This window comes from Carcharodon carcharias, chromosome 1, assembly GCF_017639515.1.
Source record: "Carcharodon carcharias isolate sCarCar2 chromosome 1, sCarCar2.pri, whole genome shotgun sequence".
NCBI lineage: Eukaryota > Metazoa > Chordata > Chondrichthyes > Lamniformes > Lamnidae > Carcharodon > Carcharodon carcharias.
This window is the reverse complement of record NC_054467.1, coordinates 78,633,003-78,653,685: the sequence shown is the minus strand read 5'-3', so window position 1 is coordinate 78,653,685 and position 20,683 is coordinate 78,633,003. Positions and strand designations below refer to the sequence as shown.

Here is a 20,683-nt window from a genome sequence, read left to right as displayed (position 1 = left end):
AATTGCCTGGTGATTGATTAGTGGTGCCTTTAAAATTGAACTTCCCATTCACTAGGCCATAGTAATGCTGAATGGCGATAATACAAGTCACTGCCTCAAATGATTCTATGTGGAGAAATGGCCGATGGCATTTTGATCAGTCTGGATTTTAGTCAGTGTCAAAATGGTTGTTTACTACATTACATAGTATTCTATGTAGGACTTTTATAAGCGAGAGTACCTTTTAAGCTAATCATTCTAAAAGAAAGAAACCACAACATCTGAGACATGCAAGGGAAAATATTATCTGTCAGGGTAATTGCTCCTCAACGTTCTATTTTTTTTAAGTACAGCATTTTAATGTTTTTTTAATAATTCCAATTTCATTAAAGCAGCTTTATAAAAATAACACAGCTTTTGTATTCTTTTTCTTAACCACCAGACCACAATCTATTATCAATTAAGCTATTTTGAGATTATGGAATCCTTGTTTTAATAGTTACAAACTACTCAAAAAAGAAAATTAATCCCAAGATTCTCCCACTTAAGTAAGGAATTAAACACTGAATAATTAAGTGAACGCAAGTGTGCTACTAAAATTTTGTCTATTTCATGTGAGTGCATTCAGACCCTGAAAGTGACTCCAAAACCTTGGATTCTTGAAGGAGAAATCCAAAAGGGCAAACAGAATTAGCAAGAGACAGATAACTGACACTGAATGACCCCACTGCTACAATTGAAGGTTAAAGAGAGATAGATGAAAATAATATTTTTTTATTCTTTTCATGGATGTGAGATTCACAGGCAAGGCCAGCATTTATTGCCAATCCCTAATTGTCAATCCCTTTATAAACAACATAAATGACGATGTGGGGGGTTGGATTAGTAAGTTTGCAGATGACACAAAGATTGGCCGGGTGGTTAACAGTGAAGTTGAGTGTCTTGGGCTGTTCTGGTATGATAGCCAAGTGGTTATGGTACTGGGCTTGTAACCCCAAGATCAAGAATTCAAATCTCACAATGGCAAACTATGAAACAATGTAACTTCATCCGAATAGGAACAGATGGAAACGTGTTTGTATTTGAAAGAGTTATAGGAAGGTATAGACAGGATGGTCAAATGGGCAGATAAGTGCCAGATGGAATTATACCCTGAAAAGTGTGAAGTGATACACTTTGGAAGGAGTAATTTGACAAAGAAGTATTCAATGAATGGCATGGCACTAGGAAGTTCTGAGGAACAAAGGGACCTTGACGTGTGTGTCCATAGATCTCTGAAGGCAGAGGGGCAGGTGAGTGGGGTGATGAGAAAGGCATTTGGGACACTTGCCTTTATCAATCAGACATAGATTACAAAAGTGGGGAGGTCATGTTGGAGTTGTATAGAACTTTGGTGAGGCCACAGCTGGAGTATTGTGTGCAGTTCTGGCCGCCACATTATAGGAAGGATGTGATTGCACTGGAGGGGGTGCAGAGGAGATTCACCAGGATGTTGCCTGGGATGAAACATTTAAGTTATGAAAAGAAGTTAGATAGACTTGGATTGTTTTCGTTGGAGCAGAGAAGACTGAGGGGCGACTTGATCGAGGTGTACAAGATTATGAGGGGCGTGGACAGGGTGAATAGGAATCAGCTGTTCCCTTTAGTTGAAGGGTCTGTCACAAAGTGGCATAAGTTCAAGGTGAGGGACAGGAAGTTTAGTGGGGATGTAAGGAAAAACTTTGTTACCCAGAGGGTGGTGATAGTCTGGAATGCACTGCCTGGGAGGGTGGTGGAGGTGGATTGCCTCACACCCTTTAAAAGTACCTGGATGAGAACTTGGCATGTCATAACATTCAAGGCTATGGGCCAAGTGCTGGTAAATGGGATTAGGTAGGTAGGTCATGTGTTTCTCATGTGTTGTTCAGACTCGATGGGCCGAAGGACCTCTTCTGCGCTGTGATTCTGTGATTAATTGTCCATGAGAAAGTGGTGGTGAGGCACCTTCTTGAACCACTGTAGATACACCCACAGTGCTGTTAGGAAGAGAGTTCTAATATTTTGACCCAGCGACAGTGAAGGAAAAGCAATGTAGTTCTAGGTTAGGATGGTCTGTGACTTGGAGGAGAACTTGTGGTGGTGTTCCCATGCATCTGCTTTCCTTGTCCTTCTAGATGGTAGAGGTTGCAGGTTTGAAGGTGCTGTTGAAGGAGTCTTAGTGAGTTACAACCGGGCATCTTGTAGATGGTACACACTGTTGCCACAGTGCATCAGTGGTGAAGGGAATAAATGTTGAAGGTGGTGGATGGGGTATCAATCAAGCTTTGTTCTGCATAGTGTCAAGCTACTTGAATGTTGTTGGAGCTGCAATCATCCAAGCAAGTTGAGAGTATTCCATCCCACTCCTGACTTGTGCCTTGTAGATGGTGGACAGGATTTGTGGTGTCAGAAGCTGAGTTCCTCGCTGCAGAATTCACAGCCATTGACTTACTCTTGTAGCCACAGTATTTATATGGCTGTCCGGTTCAGTTTCTGGTCAAAGTATGGGGATTCAGCATTGATACTGCCATTGAAGGTCAAGGGAAGATGGTTAGATTCTTTCTATTGTTGGACGTGGTCATTGCCTAACATGTATATGGTGCAAATGTAACTTGCAACTTATCAGCCCAAGTCTGAATGTTTTCCACATGTTGCGACATATGGGCACGGACTGCTTCAGTATTGGAGGAGTCTGGAATGGCACTGAACATTGTGCCACAATGTGCAATCATCAGTGAACATCCTCACTTCTGACCTTATGATGGAAGGAAGATCGTTGAGGAATCAGCTGAAGATGGTTGGCCCTAGGACACTACCCTGAGGAACACCAGCAGCAATGTCCCGGGACTGAGATGATTGACCTCCAACAACCACAACCATCTTCCTTTGTGTTAGGTATGACTCCAACCAGCGGAGAGTTTCCCCCCTGATTCCCATTGACTCGAGTTTTGCTAGGGTTCCTTGCCACAGTCAGTCAAATGCTTACTTGATGTCAAGGGCAGTCACTCTCACTTCACCTCGGGAGTTCAGCTCTTTTGTCCATGTTTAGACCAAGGCTGTAATAAGGTCAAGAACTGAGTGGCCCTGGCAGAACCCAAACTGAGCATCAGTGAGCAGGTTATTGCTAATAATAAATGCTAAGCAATTGGCACTTAATGGCACTGTTGATGACCCCTCCCATCACTTTACTGATGATCAAGAGTAGACTGATGGGGCGGTAATTGGCCGGGTTGGATTTGTCCTGCTTTTTGTTTACAGGACATGCTGGTGCAATTTTCCACATTGCTGGGTAGAAGCCAGTGTTGTCGCTGTACTGGAACAGCTTGGCTAGGGGCACGGCAAGTTCTGGAACACAAGTCTTCAGTACTATTGCCAGAATATTGTCAGGGCCCGTAAACTTTGCAGTATCCATTGCCATCAGCCATTTCTTGATATCACGTGGAATGAATTGAATTGGCTGAAGACTGGCATCTGTGATGCTGAAGACCCCCAGAGAAGGCCAAGGTGGATCATCCACCTGGCACTTGTGGCTAAAGATTGTTGCAAATGCTTTTTTTATTCCCTCATGGGACATGGGCTTGCTGGCTAGGCCAGCATTTATTACCCATCGCTAGTTGCCCTTGAGGAGATGGTGGCATGCTGCCTTCTTGAATTGCTGCAATCCATGTGGTGTAGGTACACCCACAGTGCTGTTGGGAAGGGATTTCTAGGACTTTGACCCAGCAACAGTGAAGGGACGGCGATATATTTCCAAGTCAGGATGGTGAGTGACTTGGAGGGGAACTTTTAGGTGGTGGTGTTCCCATCTATCTGCTGCCCTTGTCCTTCCAGATGTTAGTACTCAAGGGTTTCGAAGGTGCTGTCTGCGGAGCCTTGGAGAATTCCTGCAGTGCACCTTGTAGATGGTACACACTGCTGCTACTGTGCATTGGTGGTGGAGGGAGCGAATGTTTGTGGATGTGGTGCCAATCAAGTGGACTGCTTTGTCCTGGATGGTGTCCAGCTTCTTCAGTGTTGTGGGAGCTGTACTCATCCAGGAAGTGGGGGTATTCTATCACACTCCTGATTTGTGCCTTGTAGGTAGTGGACAGGCTTTGGGGAGTCAGGAGGTGAGTTACTTGTCACATGATTCCTAGCCTCTGACCTGCTCTTGTAGCCACAGTATTTATATGGCTAGTCCAGTTCAGTTTCTGGTCAATGGTAACCTCCAGGATGTTGACAGTGGGGGATTCAGTGATGGTAATGCCAGTGAACATCAAGGGGCAATGGTTGGATTCTCTCTTGTTGGAGATTGTCATTGCCTGACACTTGTGTGGTGCAAATGTTACTTGCCACTTGTCAGCCCAATCCTAGATATTGTCCAGGTCTTGCTGCATTTGGAAATGAACTGTGTCAGTACCTAAGTCGCGAATGGTGCTGAACATTGTGCAATCATCAGCGAACATTCCCACTTCCGACCTTATGATGGAAGAAAGGTCATTGATGAAGCAGCTGAATATGGTTGGGCCTAGGACATTACCCTGAGGAACTCCTGCAGTGATGCCCTGGAGCTGAGATGATTGACTTCCAACAATCACAACCATCTTCCTTTGTGCTAGTTATGACTCCAACTAGCAGAGAGTTTTCCCCCTGATTCCCACTGACCTAGTTTTGCTAGGGCTCCTTGATGTCATACTCGGTCAAATGCTGCCTTGTTGTGGGAGACCTCAGGAGGAGGCCAAGATGAATCAACCACGTAGCACTTCTGGCTGAAGATGTTTGCAAATGCTTCAGCCTTGTCTTTTGCACTGATTTGCTGTGCTCCTGGATCATTGAGGATGGGGATATTTGTGAAGCCTACTCCTCCAGTGAGTCGTTTAATTGTCCACCACCATTAGTAGTTGCTAAGAATGAGAAGAATACTAGGGTTTTTAAATAAAAGGCACGCAACTAGAGGAAATGTTTATTTGGAAGAAGCTGTAATTGAATTGATCTGAATTGCAATGTGCCATCCCATTCAAATCTTGCACACAGGGAAAAAATGTTCCATTTTAAATTGAATCCAATTCCAAGAAGGCACTTTCTTGAGCTGCTTCCCAAGGACACCTTATTGCCCGGGCACAATGAATAGCAGCACATTATCAGGTCGGAGCACGTCTGTTTCAGAGCTCACTTGATTTTCCTTTCATTTAAATTTTTGAAAGGAAAGTGAGACAGATTTCTTTAGAGGTGTGCACACTGACCCATACAGCTACCCCATACTGACTGCAAGCATGAGGTCCGGCAACTTGAGTAAAGACCCAGGAAAATCTCCCCTCAGATGTCTTTACTATAACTCTTCCCACTGTAGGCTCTGGCATTGTTGAACACAGCACCAGCTCTTCCCTTATTCTGGATAACACAATTTCTGATCAGAACTTTAAAGCCAACAGAGAAAAAAACTTTCAACGGATCAGAGTGCTGCTTTCCACCAAATCCCTGGAGGTGAAAGGTCAATGTTTTAACCTATTGCACCACAATTTAAATGATATTTTTAAATTTTAAAAAAGTCACCTCTATTACCGTTTGACAGTTAACCACTATTCCAGTTCCTGTCACTGTATTCCAACTTAATAAAGTTTTACCAGTTGACAGAGCTCTATTACTGACACCTTTTCCACAGAATGGGTGGAATCCTCTGTACCCCCTGCTGGCGGGCGTGATAAGGTGGTGTGAGTGGGCAATATGGCACAATCGGTTTCATGGCGGTGGGAGGCAGATCACGATTGTCCACTCAGCCCGCCAACGGCGGGCCACGTTTCCCGCCATCGGTCGTCAGGAGCCTCATTGTAATACATCAGCATATCATTATCAAGCCATCCCACCGGGCTCTTGCACCCCTGCTGGATCTTCTGTCTACAGTGGAAAAGCATGCCAACGTGTTTCACAACAGCACAAAGGCAATGTGCACTTGGTGGCCTGCACTTTGGGTGAACTGGAGGTGAGTGCGCAGCAACGTTCTGCAGAGCTCGCCAGGGTCGCCTGTTGCTTTGTAGGCTTCAGGGGTGTCGGGGTTAAGTGCCGCCCTGGCCTCGGAGGCGACTTTTGAGGGCGAGGGGGAGCGGGCCATGTGCAGCCATGCCGTTGAGATGACTGGTGGCAGGGTGGGGGGAAAAGGCAGCACTGCCATTGAATATAGCGCACAAGCATACGAGGTTGTGGGGGATGGTGGGAGAGGGAAGTGGCCACACAATTGGGAAACCTGTAGAAAGTGAGCATTCCTCTGCAACTGAGACAGTTCAGGCACAGCCACATTGATATGATAGGGGTCAAGCTCCTAGCTTATCTGCCCACTCAAGCAATGCAGAGGCATCAAAGTGCCAAAAGTTTTCCAGAGCCCCCCCTCCTCCCCATCGGTCCAGCCCACCCACCCCCACCACACGGGACAGACTGCAAATTTGTGAGTGCTTTAGTGGATTGCACGTGTTGTACAGTCCCCTCGCTAAAGCTGGCCATGGAGCAGTCACTGCTGGAGGCGCTCACAACCCCTTGCAATGTCAGCATCCCAGTTTGTACCAGTCTCGCCCATGGTTCAAGCTAACAGGGAAGCCATGCAGCGCACTAATCTCTGGCCATCAAAATGGTGGCCAGCACTCTCCGGGAAGCGTTAAGGAGCCATCATACTTAACCAGGACAGGTTGTTAGGACACCCATGCTAACCCACGTTTCTCTCTCTTTCATCCTGCAGGAGGAGTACATCAGGATCATGGAGCCTGGTGAACTAGCTGTATGCTTAATGGTGTACAGAGTGTTAAGAAGACGGAGAAGAGAGTGAGCGACTGAGGCTCCTGGCTGTGCAGAGGAAGGAGCAGCAACCTCAAGAAGAGGGGGCAGCTGGGGCTCCCGCACATACCACCCAAGAGCCTCAGCATCACAGGCTGGTGCCTAGCGACACCCAGGGTTTATAGTAATCGCTTTTCATTTCTGCAGGTGACTGAGGACCAGTGTCGCCGAAGACTGCGAATGTCTAGGGAACTGGTCAGTTACACCTGCCAGCTACTGCAGGATTTGGCTCCCCGGGCACATGGAGGGCATCCACTGATGCTGGCTATGAAAGTGACTGTGAAAGTGACGGCCTTGTGGATGTGTGCTGGGTTTGTGAGTGTGCGTGTTGAGAGTGATGAAAAGAATGACTTGCCCTGGTGGAACAGAGATCATTCATCCTCTTGCAGCACTGGGTAGTTGTCCTCCTCTGAAGGGTGTTGGTGCTGACCATCTCTACCACCGCCTCCCAAGCCGGATTGGGCAGGTTGCTGCCCATCCTGCGACCAGAGTGGGGGTACCGGACATCCCTGCAGGCCCCCACGGCATCCAGCAGTCGCTCAAGGAACCCGTCATTCAACCGGGGGGGCTGCAGTCCTCTTGTCTTTGAGGGCCATGTCTCCTGGGCAGCAGTGATGAGCTGGAAGCAATGAGCGCTGTGCTTGCGGCTGGTCTTTAAACATGGCGCCTGGCGTGATGCAGCGGCGGGGTGATGTCGGGCAGGCGAATGAGGAGTCTGCCCACCATGGAAACGGCATGTTTCCGGGGAGTGCATAAATAATGAGGCGGACTCGGGGCGATGTGGCGTGAAAACCCACCATCACTGTTGGCGGGCAACACGCCATTTTACCCACCCATTACCACACTTGTGCAAATTTAGGAAAATTCCACCCCGTAAGTTGGATAGTTTATCAAGAAGAGCTGGTGCCTGCTCAGACCTGGGTTCTAGGTTTGGATCTGAGTATAAGTTACAGGTTCTGAAACTTTATTCAATGTTCAACAAAAACAGTGTTAAAAAAACTCTAAAAAAATTCACCCGGCATCACAGAAAGTCATAAAGCCTTCTTTTAATATTATTGGTTGCATAAGGACATCTTAAATGTATTTTTGAACTGAAATTTTCCCTGTGAGATTTGATCAGAAAGTAAAGTGGAGACCTATATGATTTATAGAGTTTCTTTCAATATATTCCTCATATTCTATCTATTTATAGAGACTTGAATTTGCTTTCCATGATATAATAAACAATTTAATGATGCTGTTATTTGTTCTTATCTAGCTTTTGAGTGCAGTTTTTAAATTGGAAAACATTTTAGCTATAAATGAGCAACACCATCTGTTGCTTACTTGCCTCTTCAAGTTGCAAGTTCTTTGATGTGATCTGTATTTATCTTACAAATTGGTTTTGGCCAACTGAAGCTAATGCTTTATAAGCACTTTATAAGCATTGTGGTGCTGCTTCACAGTATTTTCATTTGATTCTCTCAGGTCTTCACAGGTACTTCATGTGAAGAAATAAAAACCCGGCACATAATATGGTGAATTTGTGCAAAGAATTATCAAAGATGAGCACAAAAATCGAAAAGCATCAGGAGGGTTTTTATCCCTAAAGCCACATGTAAATTTTGGATAAAGGCAAAATACTGCAGATGCTGGAAATCTGAAACAAAAACAAAAAGTGCTGGAAAAACTCAGCAAATCTGGCAGCATCTGTAGAGAGAAAGACAGAGTTAACGTTTTGAGTCCGTATGACTCTTCTTCAGAGCCATCCATTTTGGATGAACTCAGCATTTAATACTGTCAACATGAACAAATTGAAACCTTTAGATAATCCTTCTTTTATCATAATTTATGGTCTTAACTTCCAAGCTCAGGGCTGCAATTCCCTTTAGAAGTTCCCAGGTAAGGTTTGCATGGCTATTGTCTGGAAGTGCAAACTTCTCCTGGGCAATTGCCCTGCCTGGGAACCATCCAAAGATGCGACTTAAATTGCAAACTACATATGGTTCCGAATGGGTTACATTCCGAATAGTTACACAGAAATAGTTAGAAGAATTAAAACCTCTTCTAACTTCTGGGTAACAATTGCACAGACTCACACCAACCGCTGCCCCCCCTCCCCCCCACCAACTCACATACCCCTGCCAAACCCCCATACTCCCCCGAGGCCTGACACCGCTGCCCCCCAACCCCCCGAGGCCCAAGCCCCCCACTCCATCCCCGAGGTTCAGCCCCCAACCCCCCAACACCCCCCGAGGCCTGACAACACCCCACCGCAACTGAGGCCCCAGCTCTCCACCCACCATCCCCCGAGGCCCAACCCTCCCCCACCCCAAGCCCCCAAATGCTACCCAATTACCTTATGTACTTTGCTTCTCCTTGGCCTGTCAAGTACCTTTAAACTTTACTGGAACTTTAAATTCCCTGCTTTATGGGAGCTAGTGCCATTAAAAAGCAGGCATGGCTTTCTTCCCTTCAACAGAACTGCACTTGATGCTAGGCCCCGGGGACACGCTGCCCTGCTTGGATCTCTCCTGGCCTGCGAAGAAAGGTCGGGCAAGACAGGATTTCGGGTAAGAAACGGAGTGGAGTGACAATCAGTGTCAGATTGCCACTCTGAGGAAGTTCAGGCCCATAATCTTAGTCGGTAAGGCCATCAATGCAAAAGAAAAGTCTGTCAATCTTTAGAATGTGTGCTTAATAATCTTGCTTGATGAAAGAGATAGGTCCTAAAATTGCATGGGTGTTTCAGCAATCTCCTGATATATGTCCAGTGGAGATGTTCCAGACTGACTGGGAACCAGGTCCTTATCTTTTAAAGCCTTTTCTATTGGCATAGTGAAATGGGGCCTTTCTGCTTGGCTTACCATTCTATCAACATGAAGGGGCTGGTCCAGGGAATGGAACACCCTCTGCTGGGGTGGTTTCCTCTTCTAGGTACCCAGTTAGCACTTGGTGTACATTAAGTGCATGTACACCTGATCTCACAATACATACCTGGACAGTCCTAGTTGGGAGCCCAGATCAATATCTCAAAAATCAGAGGCCAACCAAATTTTGGTAAAGGGACTTTAATAAGCTAATCAACCTTTGTGAGGTGCCTGTGGTGGCTTTCAGATTGCTCTTCGTTGGTAGAAGTGGGTGAGGGGCAGCATACATCTCTCCAGTAAACTGGATAGTTATCATTAATGTTCCCAGGGCTTTTGAGGGGGATGTGCCATGAAATATCCACTCACAGAGGAACTCCCCCAACCCTGCAAACTTTGACAAGGTAAATAACTAGTTCCTCTGTAGATGCAAAAACAGCCTAACTGCCATCACAGTATCATGGTGGATTGTCCAGCTCATACAATCAGCAGGAATTCAAATTACCTTGGGGTACGACACTCCTTAAAACCTTAGACAAGATTTTGGTCATCTGCCCCTATTCTCCTTACATGGCTCAATTGTCACACTTTGTTTTATAATGCTCCTGTGAAGTGGTTTTGGACTTTTCATTACATTTAAGGCACTATGTAAATATAGGTTGTTGTTGAAAAAATTTGCTTGTGTAAAATGGTGCTGCACAGTCTACTATCTGTGCAGTCTCTGCTTGATTTCTCAGTTGTATCAATGAGGAATGCACATGGACCATGAGGGCTTCCTTAATGATATCAACGGGGAATGCGTATTGGTAATGGCCCACGGTGCTGTCTGCTCCCAGGTAATCAACCTAGCCTGCATAGTGCCGCTTCACACAAAAAGGCATTCCTACATTATTCCCACTAAAGCCAAATACCCTGCTAATACTATAATTAAAGAAAAATCTTGTTCTGCACAAAATACCACCATCATCTCAGGTTTTCATTTCATAAACAAATATGTTAATTTTACCGCAGTGCAGAATGATCAGTAAGTGTAAATGTTTTGGAATTTTTACATCATATGCATCTGATGGATGCAGCTGAGCACTTTTATCTTTGATCATCTGGAAACCTTTTCAGATAACATGTTGAATTCATTTCAGACCCGCCCTGCCAGATGGAACTGAGCAATATTCAAAGACAACAACGGGGAAAGAAGCTGCTTGGTGAGCTCTAGATTATTCTTTTGAACAAGCTGTTCATTCAAAAGTGGAAATAATGTGAAAATAAATAAATCAACAAACCTTCTTGTGATAATTTACCAATTGTGATAGGGTATGTTTAATATCATACTAATTATTTTAGTCTTTTCTAATATGTTGAACAGATAATGTATTTATGCTTGTCAGAGAAGCTAACGTAGAAAAACAAAATATTAGTTATTTGTTGCGAATTTTAAATGGTTGCATTATGCATTTTATTTAAATATTAAGTGCATATTTATGTGGCACACATATTAGTATTTTTGTTTCAATAGTACTTTTATGTTAACATTTAGAAGAGATATTTGCTGGACCCTTGCTTTTCCTGATATATATTAATGATCATTGTGGATGACACAAAACTTGGAAGCATTGTAAACTGTGAGGAGGACAGTATAGAACTTCAAAAGGACATAAACACATTGGTGGAGTGGGCAGATAGGTGGCAGATGAAGTGCAGTGTGGAGAAGCGTGAGATGATGCTATTTGGTTGCAAGAACATGGGGAGACAATATAAAATAAGGGATATAACTCTTAAGAGGGTGCAGGAGCAGAGGGACCTGGGTGTATGTGTGCTTAGATCATTAAAGGTGACAGGACAGGTGGAGAGAGCAGTTAATAAAGAATATAGTATCCTGGGCTTTATTAATAGAGGCATGGAGTTCAAGAGTAAGGTGGTTAGGCTGAGCTTGTATAAGACCTCAGCTGGAGCATTGTGTACAGTTCTGGGCGCTGCACTATAGGGAGTATGTAAACACATTAGAGACAGTGCAGAAGATGTTTACAAAAATGATTCCGGGGTGAGAAACTTCAGCTGTGAAGATAGATTGGGGAGGTTTGGACTGTTCTCCTTGGACGGGAGAAGGCTAAGAGGTGTTCAAAATAATGAGGGAGCTGAATAGAGTAGATAGGGAGAAACTGTCCTCGCTCATAAAAAGATCTAGAATGAGAGGGCACAGATTTAAAGTGATTTGCAAAAAAAGCAAATGCATTGTGAGAAAAAACTTTTTCACACAGTGAGTGGGTCGAGTCTGGAATGCGCTGCGTGGAAGTGTGCAGCTTCACCTGAGGCATTCAGGAGGGCAATATATGATTATTTGAATAGAAACAATGTGCAGGGGTATGGGGAAAAGGAAGGAGAATGGCATTAAGTCATAGTGCTCATTCGGAGAGCCAGTGCAGACACAATGGGCTGAATGGCCTCTTTCTGCACCATAACAATTCTGTAATTCTATGATTCTGTGATTTTATTTATTTGAACATGTTTCAATTGCTTGTATTGAATCAATGGTAACTCTTCGTTTTATTCAGCCATGTTTTTTAAAAATTGAGTTAAATAACTGTTGACCACTGATTGATGCAATATAATCTGGTGGTTGATGGGAATTCACTTTGCACCCAGATGCTGTTTCCAGAGGGTGGGACCAGTGGTGGTGGCATGCATGGAAGAAAAGGATGGAATATGGAGAGATGCCAGGCAAGGCAGGCTGCATGAACAATATTCTGTTCCTAACTATTCATGCGTGCACAACCAAACTTACACACCCACATCCGCACACAGAAGTAACCAACCCTCTGTTTTGACAGATTAGCAATGTGAAGGTTCCTCCTCTAGAGGAAACTGGCTGTGTGGGTTAGGCGCAGGATATGGATCATGCAACCTGCCTTGTGACCATGTATGCTATCCATTACTTACATGTCAGTTGGAACAATTGTCATTAGGATACCTATTGGTGCTAGTAATGGTACTGAGGGCAAAAAATAAATTAACAGTAGTGGAATAGTACCACAAAAGTATATATTTTCCTGTTTATGTTCCAACATTGTCCTCTAATTTCAATATTGTCAGATTCAAATTTTCTAACCTCTACCCACCCACCACCACAACACCCCCCCCAAAAACCCCACCCGCCCCCACAACCTGGATTGCAGAAATGATGACAAGCCTGGAGATTATGATGAACAACATTATTTCCTCAACTCTCAATATGTTTTTATCAATTTCCTTTCTTTTCTTTTACAAAATATTTAACCTGTTTAGTTTAAATATTTTAACACATCCATTAAAGTAGCAGAGAAAGATATGTGAAATGAATGTGCTAAAGTCACAGCAATTTTCAGGGTTTTCTTTTCAAGAGATCGTAATGGGTTACTGACGGGGATAAATTTGCTCCATGGGTACTTTGCATACTTTGCACTACTAGTAGCAACCACCAGATTAACTATTCAAATGTTCTGCTGGCAGTCATGTCAAGGCAAATATTAAATGAAGGCTGAGAGACTTGGTTGACCTTATTGTGGGTTATTTTAGAAGATTGGACACTTGGGAACCACCAGAAAATTTTGTAGCCATTTAGTCAATTACCTCACTCCTTCCATGGCAAGGCACTAATGCTAGAGTTAATGCCAGAATTGTTGAGTCCAATGGTTATTATTATCTTTTATATTAGTAAATAACACTCAAATATCATATTAAAAAGAAAGCTGCTTACAGATTTTTAAAGTGCTCCCAATAGTAAATACTGAGGGAATGTTTGCAGCAACCTCTTATTGCAGGTGTCTTGAAATTTATTTGGTTTATAATTGAATTACCTTTTCACCAGAGAGCATCCAAGATGATTCCAGGCTCCCACGGCTGACTTTCTTTTTTGAGCAGGGATCAGGTAGAAGGGACACAAGATATATCATCTGCTGCAATCAGAGCACTATTAGTTCCAATGTTCTCATGCATACGTCATGACATGTATTTGGTTACTTCAGGAATTTTTCTTCCAACCTGTGATGAAGATGGTTATTATAAAGCGACCCAGTGTCATGGCAGTGTGGGACAATGCTGGTGCGTCGATCGCTATGGGAATGAAATGAGAGGATCTAGATCAAGTGGATCACCAGATTGTGGTATGCACTAAAACCAAAACAATACTTCTGGTCACATATTTTTAGTCTCATATTTAAAAAACATGCAAAATCCAAAGGCCTGTAAATCACATGTTTACTTAATTAAAGCATCAACTAACATTTCCATTATCTGATACTGAGCTATTATTCCATTTTGGTGATGCAGAAGTTCTCAATTTAGCAGTCCTAGTTTTATGAAATTGTTTTGAAATTGCAAATTACGAAAAAAGTTCTATTTTTATTCATTGATGTACGATTTTGTCAAAATCTCTTTTAAGTTGCATCTTAGTTACTTAATTTAGTTTAGAGAATGTCAAACAGATATGAAACTTCTTAGATAAAACATACAATGAAAACCAAAATGTAGATTAATATGATCTGGAGTGCAGTTTGTTCAAACCATACTGTACGTTAAGGCCAATAAAAAGATTAATTGACTGTTTTAGCAGAATTAAATGTGCATGGCTCCAGGAACACAGCACTTTACAGCCAGTAGATTGCTGCAAAAAGGTAAATTCACCAAAATACACCAGAGAGCCTGCAACTAATATCAAAAGCAAAGTGATTTTACACTCCGGAAGAATGAAAGACGCTATCCAGAGACTCTGATTAAAATATACATATAACGCAGTGAATAAATAGTTATGTGGGCCATAACTTCTAATTCATTTTCTTCAACTTGTTGCATCTTACTGTCAGTGATCTATGGCTTCCTCAGTTTTGGTTATTTACTGTTCACCAGTGCTCACTTCTCATTGCTTGAGCATCATTCACAACAGCTTAAATCTGCTGTTTGTTAATGTAATCTTCTTCTCAGAAGGTTCACTGCCATGGATCTCCACCTCTGCCTGTCCTGTGCTCCCCTTACACATTCCACATAGGTCAACTGCATTCAGTCCATTATATCCATCATCCATTTCCTCCTCTGCTTCCCTCTCCAACATTTGCTGTCAATCTTCACTTCCAATATTTGTCTCTGTCTACTGCTATTCAAATGATGTGACCAAAACATTGTATCTTTCTCTCTTTTATGTTATGCTCTAATTTCCTCTTTTCTCTAGCCATTTCTAGAACTTCTTCATTAGCCTGTGTAGGATATACAGAACACTCTCCTATGTGTCCACATCTCAAATGCATTCAACTTATAAATAATCTCTTTGTTTGTTGGCCAAGTCTCCGAGGCATATAAGATAGATGACAAAATGTAGTAGCTCAGCATTGTTTTTCTAAGGTTCAAGTTCAGTTTCTTTGATAATAATACATCCTTCATTCTGACAAAGCTAATCTTGGCTATCTCAGTTGTCCTTTGGATCTCACAATCACATCTCCCATCATTTGTGATAATCCACCCAAGGTATGTGAACCTTTTCATTTCTTCCAGGGCTTGTCCATTTACTTCAATCTTCAATTCCAGGGTTAGTCTCTGCTTATCACCATTGTCTTGGTCTTCTTCAGATTCATTCTTAAGCCATGTTCCACACTCCTTGCTTTCACTTTGTGAGATGTTGAGAAGATGTTTCCACTGGTGGGGGAATCTCAATCTAGGGCGCATAGTTACAGAATAAGGAGACACTCATTTAAAACTGAGATGTGAAGGAATTTCTTCTCTCCAAGGGTAGTGAATGCCTGAATTCTCTACCCCAGAGAGTTGTGGAGGCTAGATCACTGAAAGTATTTAAAGAGGAGGTTGATAGATTTTTGAAATATCATGGAGTTGAGGACTATGAGGAACTGGCACGAAAGAAGAGTTGAGGCCTGGGGCAGATCGACCAGGATCTTATTGAATGGTGGGGCAGGCTTGAGGGGCCGCATGGCCTACTCCTGCTCCCATTTCTTATGTTCTTATGTTCACACTTTCCTGTAGTGCTATAGAAACACTTGAAATAACATCTATTGTCTTTTCAGAAACAGTGAATTAAATGGGAATCGTGGCATTTTTGTTTTCACCTCTATTGCCTGGACCACGGAAGCCAATTGTAGCACACACATTATTGCCAAAAACTAATTCACCGCAACCTGAAACCAGCAGAGAATCCTAATGGTTCAATACTGCAATATATAATTTATTTACTCACTAAGCAAGTGGGGAGAGATCCGCTCCCCAGTCTCTCTTTAAGATGTGTAAAGTATAACAGATAATTCTTTTACTTAAAACTACAATTACATTCATAATGAACCTGACAGGTGATTAGGAATATAGGAGCAGGAATAAGCCATTCAGCCCCTCGAGTCTTCACCACCATTTAACTAGATCATGGCTGACTCTCTACTTCAAAACCACTTCACCATGCTATCCCCATATCCCTTGATGTCATTAATATCTAGAAATCTATCAATTTTTGCCTTAAACATACATAATGAGTGAGCTTCCACAGCCCTCTGGGGTAGAGAATTCCAAAGATTCATTACCTTCTAAGTGAAGAAATTCTTCCTCATCTCAGTCCCAAATGGTTGCCCCTTACTCTGAGACTTATTCTGTCCCCTGGTTCAAGACCTCCCCCCCCACCCCCACCAGGAGAAACATCCTTCCTTCATCTACCATGTTGAACCCTGTAAGAAATTTGTAAGTTTCAATGAGATAATTTCTAAGTCTTCTAAACCCTAAAGAATAAAGATCCAGCGTCCTCAAACTCTCCTTATAGGACAGTCCCACATCCCAGGAATTAATCTGGTGAAATTCCACTCCCTCTATGGCAAGTATATCCTTCCATAGGCAAGGGGACCAACACAAGTGTACACAATACTCCAAGTACTGTCTAACCAAGGTTCTATACAATTGAAGCAAGATATATTCACTCCTATACTCAAATCCTCTTGTGATAAAGACCAACATACCATTTGCCTTCCTAATTACCTGCTGCATCCGCATGTTAGTATTCAGTGACTTATGAAAAAGGACACCCAGGTCCCTTTGGACATCGACACTTCCCACTCTCTCACCATTTAAGAAATACTTTGCACCTCGATTCCTCTTACCAAAGTGAATAACCTCACACTTATCCACATTATATTCCATCTGCCCACATCTTCATGCCCACTTACTAAGCCTGTCCAAATCCCATTGAAGCATCTTTGCGTCATCCTCATAGCACACATTCCTCCCTAGTTTTGTATAATGCACAAACTTAAAAATATTGCATTTGGTCTCCACATCCAAATCATTGATATTGATTGTGACAACTGGGGCCCAAGTACTATTCCTTGCGGTACCCCACTAGTTACAGCCTGCCCACCTGAGAATGACCCATTTATTCCTGCTGTATGTTTTCTGTCTGTTAACTAATCCTCAATCCATGCCATTATGATACCCCCTCTATCCCATTTGCTCTAATTTTATTTACTAATCTCCTATATGGGACCTTTCCCAAAGCCTTCTGAATATCCAAATGCACCACCTATACCGGTTCCCCTTATCCATTCTGCTAATAATATCCTCAAAAAAACTCCAGCAAGTTTGCCAAACATGATTTTCCTTTCATAAATCCAAGTTGACTCTACCCAATGGGATCGTTATTTTCAAAGTGTCCAGTTATCACATCCTTTATATTAGATTCTAGCATTTTCCCTACTACTGACTTCAGGCTAACAGATCTGTCAATCCATGTTTTCTCTCTCCCTCTTTTCTTAAATAGTGGGGTTAAAATTTCAACTTTCCAATCTGCAGGGTCCATTCCAGGATTTGTATAATTTGGAAAGATGACCACCATTGCATCCATTATTTCTATAGCCACCTCTTTCAACACTCTGGGATGTAGATCACCAGGTCCTGATGATTTATTAACTTTCAGTCCTAATACTTTTTTACTAATACTAATTTCTTTCAGTTCCACATCCTCACTTGTCCTTTGGTTTTCTATTATGCTTAGTGTCTGTTGGTGTAACTTGCTCCTTGGAGACAGACACGAAGTAATTATTGAGCTTCTCTGCCATTTCCCTATTCCCCATTATAAATTCCCCTGTCTCTGCCCACATGGACCCACATTTCTCCTTGCTATTTTTTTCCTTTTTACATAGTTACAGAAACTTTTACAGTTTCTTGCTAGATTACGTTCATATTCTATTCTCCCTTTCTTTATTAGTTCCATGGTCCTCTTTTGCTGAATTCTAAAATGCTCCGAATCCTCAGGCTTACTACTTTTTTTGTCAACTTTATAAGCCTCTTCTTTTGATCTAATACAACCTTTAACTTTAATTAGCCACGATTGACTCCCATTTCCAGTTGGATTTTTGTGCCTTAAAAGAATGTATATTCGTTATAAACTATGTATTAATTCTTTAAATGCTAGCCATTGCCTATCTACCATCATACCTTTTACTCTATTTTCCCAATCCACCACAGCCAATTTGCCCCTCATATCTTAGTAGTTTCCTTTGTTTAGAGTCAAGACCCTAGTTTCGGATTGAACTACGTAGTTTTCAAACTTAATGGAAAATTCCATCATATTATGGTCAATCTTCCCCATTCTTTTACAAGGTTACTAATTAGTCTTTCCTCATTGCATAATACTAGATCTAAAATAGCCTGTTCTGTAATTGGTTCCTCAACATACTGCACAAGAAAACCATCTTGTACACATTCCAGGAATTTGTCCTTGACAGCAATAGTGCTCTTTAGATTTACCTTGCCTATATGTAGATTGAAGTTACCTATGATTACTATATTACCCTTGTTACATGCACAGCTAATTTCCTGATTTACACTGTGCCCTACAACACCACTACTCTTTTGTGGCCTATGAACAAGTCCTACCAATACTTTCTGCCCCTTGTTCATTCTTAGCTCCACCCAAACAGATTCGACATGTTGTTCTTCCAATCTCAGATCCTCTGTCACTAATGTACTGGTCTCATCCCTGATTATCAGCATTACCTCACCTCCTTTTCCTTTTTACCTGTTCTTTCTAAATGTCAAATATCCTTGAATATTCAGTTCCCAGCCTTGGTCACCCTGCAGCCACATCTCCGTGATGGCGGTTAGGTCATACCCATTTACTTATATTTGTGCCACAAGTTCACCTACCTTGTTCCAAATGCTACATGCATGTCTTTAATTCTGCCTTTTTTGGAATTAGATTAGAATTGCACTTCATACATGAAACATTGTTGTCTGACTAGGACAAATGTTTTCACAAGTAAATATTTTGTTGGTGGTTTATTTTCTAGGTGGTGATATAGAGATTTCAGGTGACTTTGGCAGTGGTGACTTCCATGAATGGTCAGATGATGAAGACGATGAGGAAGATACCAATGACGAGGAAGAAGATGATGAAGTTGACAATGAAGATGATGAAGATGATGATGATGAATATGATGTGGGTGGCTACATATGGTAGTCTGGAAATGTCATGAACTTTAATATTTTGCACGTTTCTATAGTGAAATCTCATGAGTTACTAGACACATTAAAATGGCAAAAGATATTCACTCAACGTGTATATTTTGTACAATTATACCCTCAAACATGGTTACTCCAGAAATAGGTCTACATCCATTTAAAAATTGTTGCAGTACATCTTAACTCTGTCATTTTGAAAACATAAATTACAAATTATAATCCAAACCAATTAAGAGAAATACAATACTAGAACACATGAGAAAACCTCAATTATGTTTTGAAAAATAGTTTCCTTTAAATTGTGTTCTGTCATTGTACATTGTCTCAGTGATGCAGTAAATCTAGGCTGCTCCTCCACAAATAACTTGTGTGCACTGCTCATTGTTGTTGACCTTGAAACCACTAATCACAGTTTTGGTTTGCCTTTTTTTTTAAAACTCTTGGTTATTAAGATGACAAAGGCTAAAATGTACTTATGTCATCAATATATAAACAAAAAATCATTTGTTAATAATTAGTTAATTTTTACAAATGAACATTATTATGGTGGAATTTGCAGCAGTTAAAATTTTTAGACAGAGAAGATTATGGCAACAAAATATTTTTGCCATATCTCTATGTAAACAATGCTAAAGAATGTGGATGCCTTGACTACCTGAGTGTTTTTTTTTCTTTTTTTCTTCCAATTTTAAAGGTATATGTAATTTTAATTACCAATTTAAAAATGAATAGAAGTCACATTACGATGTGCCTTTCAACTTAAAAATAGACATATTTTTTCTTTGTGTATGAAATGTAGGAGTTCAGGTATATTTAAGCACACTGATCACGGCATAAGTACTGCAGCTGCAAACATGGGGTAAGAGAAAAATAATTTTAAATAATTTTTCAATAGTTATGGCAGTCATCCTATGGAAAATAAATATATACCAGTAACGTGTAGCAGTAGCACTTAACAATTTTGCTATAGACTAAATTGCCCTGTATTTATGTTAGCATGTTAATTGATTGTATAGACATGTTAAAATTCCACCGCCTTGATGCATATTACAGTTGAGTCTTTTAAGTCCTTTGTCAACTAAAATCAATGTTGTTTGTAGTTACTAACATAACATTACATTGTGTGCTGTTTATTTGGAACCTATGATTGTCAGTTCTTAAATGTATCTCCTGAAATCTGGACTAAAGGAAAATCATAAAATATATGACTCATTTTCATTAATTTTTCCTAATAGACTGAATTTGCATTATAAAATGAAAAGCTATGCTACATTTTTTTTAACTGTATGTATAGTTTGCAATAATAAAGGACTCCTGTAACCAATTACACTGATGGGTTTTATTGCTGTTACATAATATTGATAACTTTTTTAGTAATCTGAAAAACTCACATGCTATATAAAACATTTTGCTTTACTTTTTGTTTGTTTTGCCAAAGCAGATATGGAATAGGCAGAGTTGACAGACCTGAACTACATCACCAGGTTTGCTATTTGACTAAGGAACAAAATCCACAATGTATATGCTTGAATAAATGTACACGGCAGCAATAACTGGCTTCGAAATAT

General features: G+C 41.5%; 1 protein-coding gene across 8 annotated transcripts in view; it reads left to right on the top strand.

The window, feature by feature from the left end:
• The window catches only part of LOC121281782 (testican-3-like), a 697,102-nt gene extending 676,663 nt beyond the window's left edge, over positions 1-20,439 (top strand). For all 8 annotated transcript variants that reach the window (XM_041194812.1, XM_041194784.1, XM_041194805.1 and 5 more), the window contains 3 exons: positions 10,784-10,846; positions 13,643-13,780; positions 18,944-20,439. In XM_041194812.1, the coding sequence (XP_041050746.1) occupies positions 10,784-10,846; positions 13,643-13,780; positions 18,944-19,113 (371 nt within the window). In that variant the 3' untranslated portion in view covers positions 19,114-20,439. The remainder of the gene's footprint in view (positions 1-10,783; positions 10,847-13,642; positions 13,781-18,943) is intronic.
• The last annotated feature ends 244 nt before the right edge of the window (positions 20,440-20,683 follow it).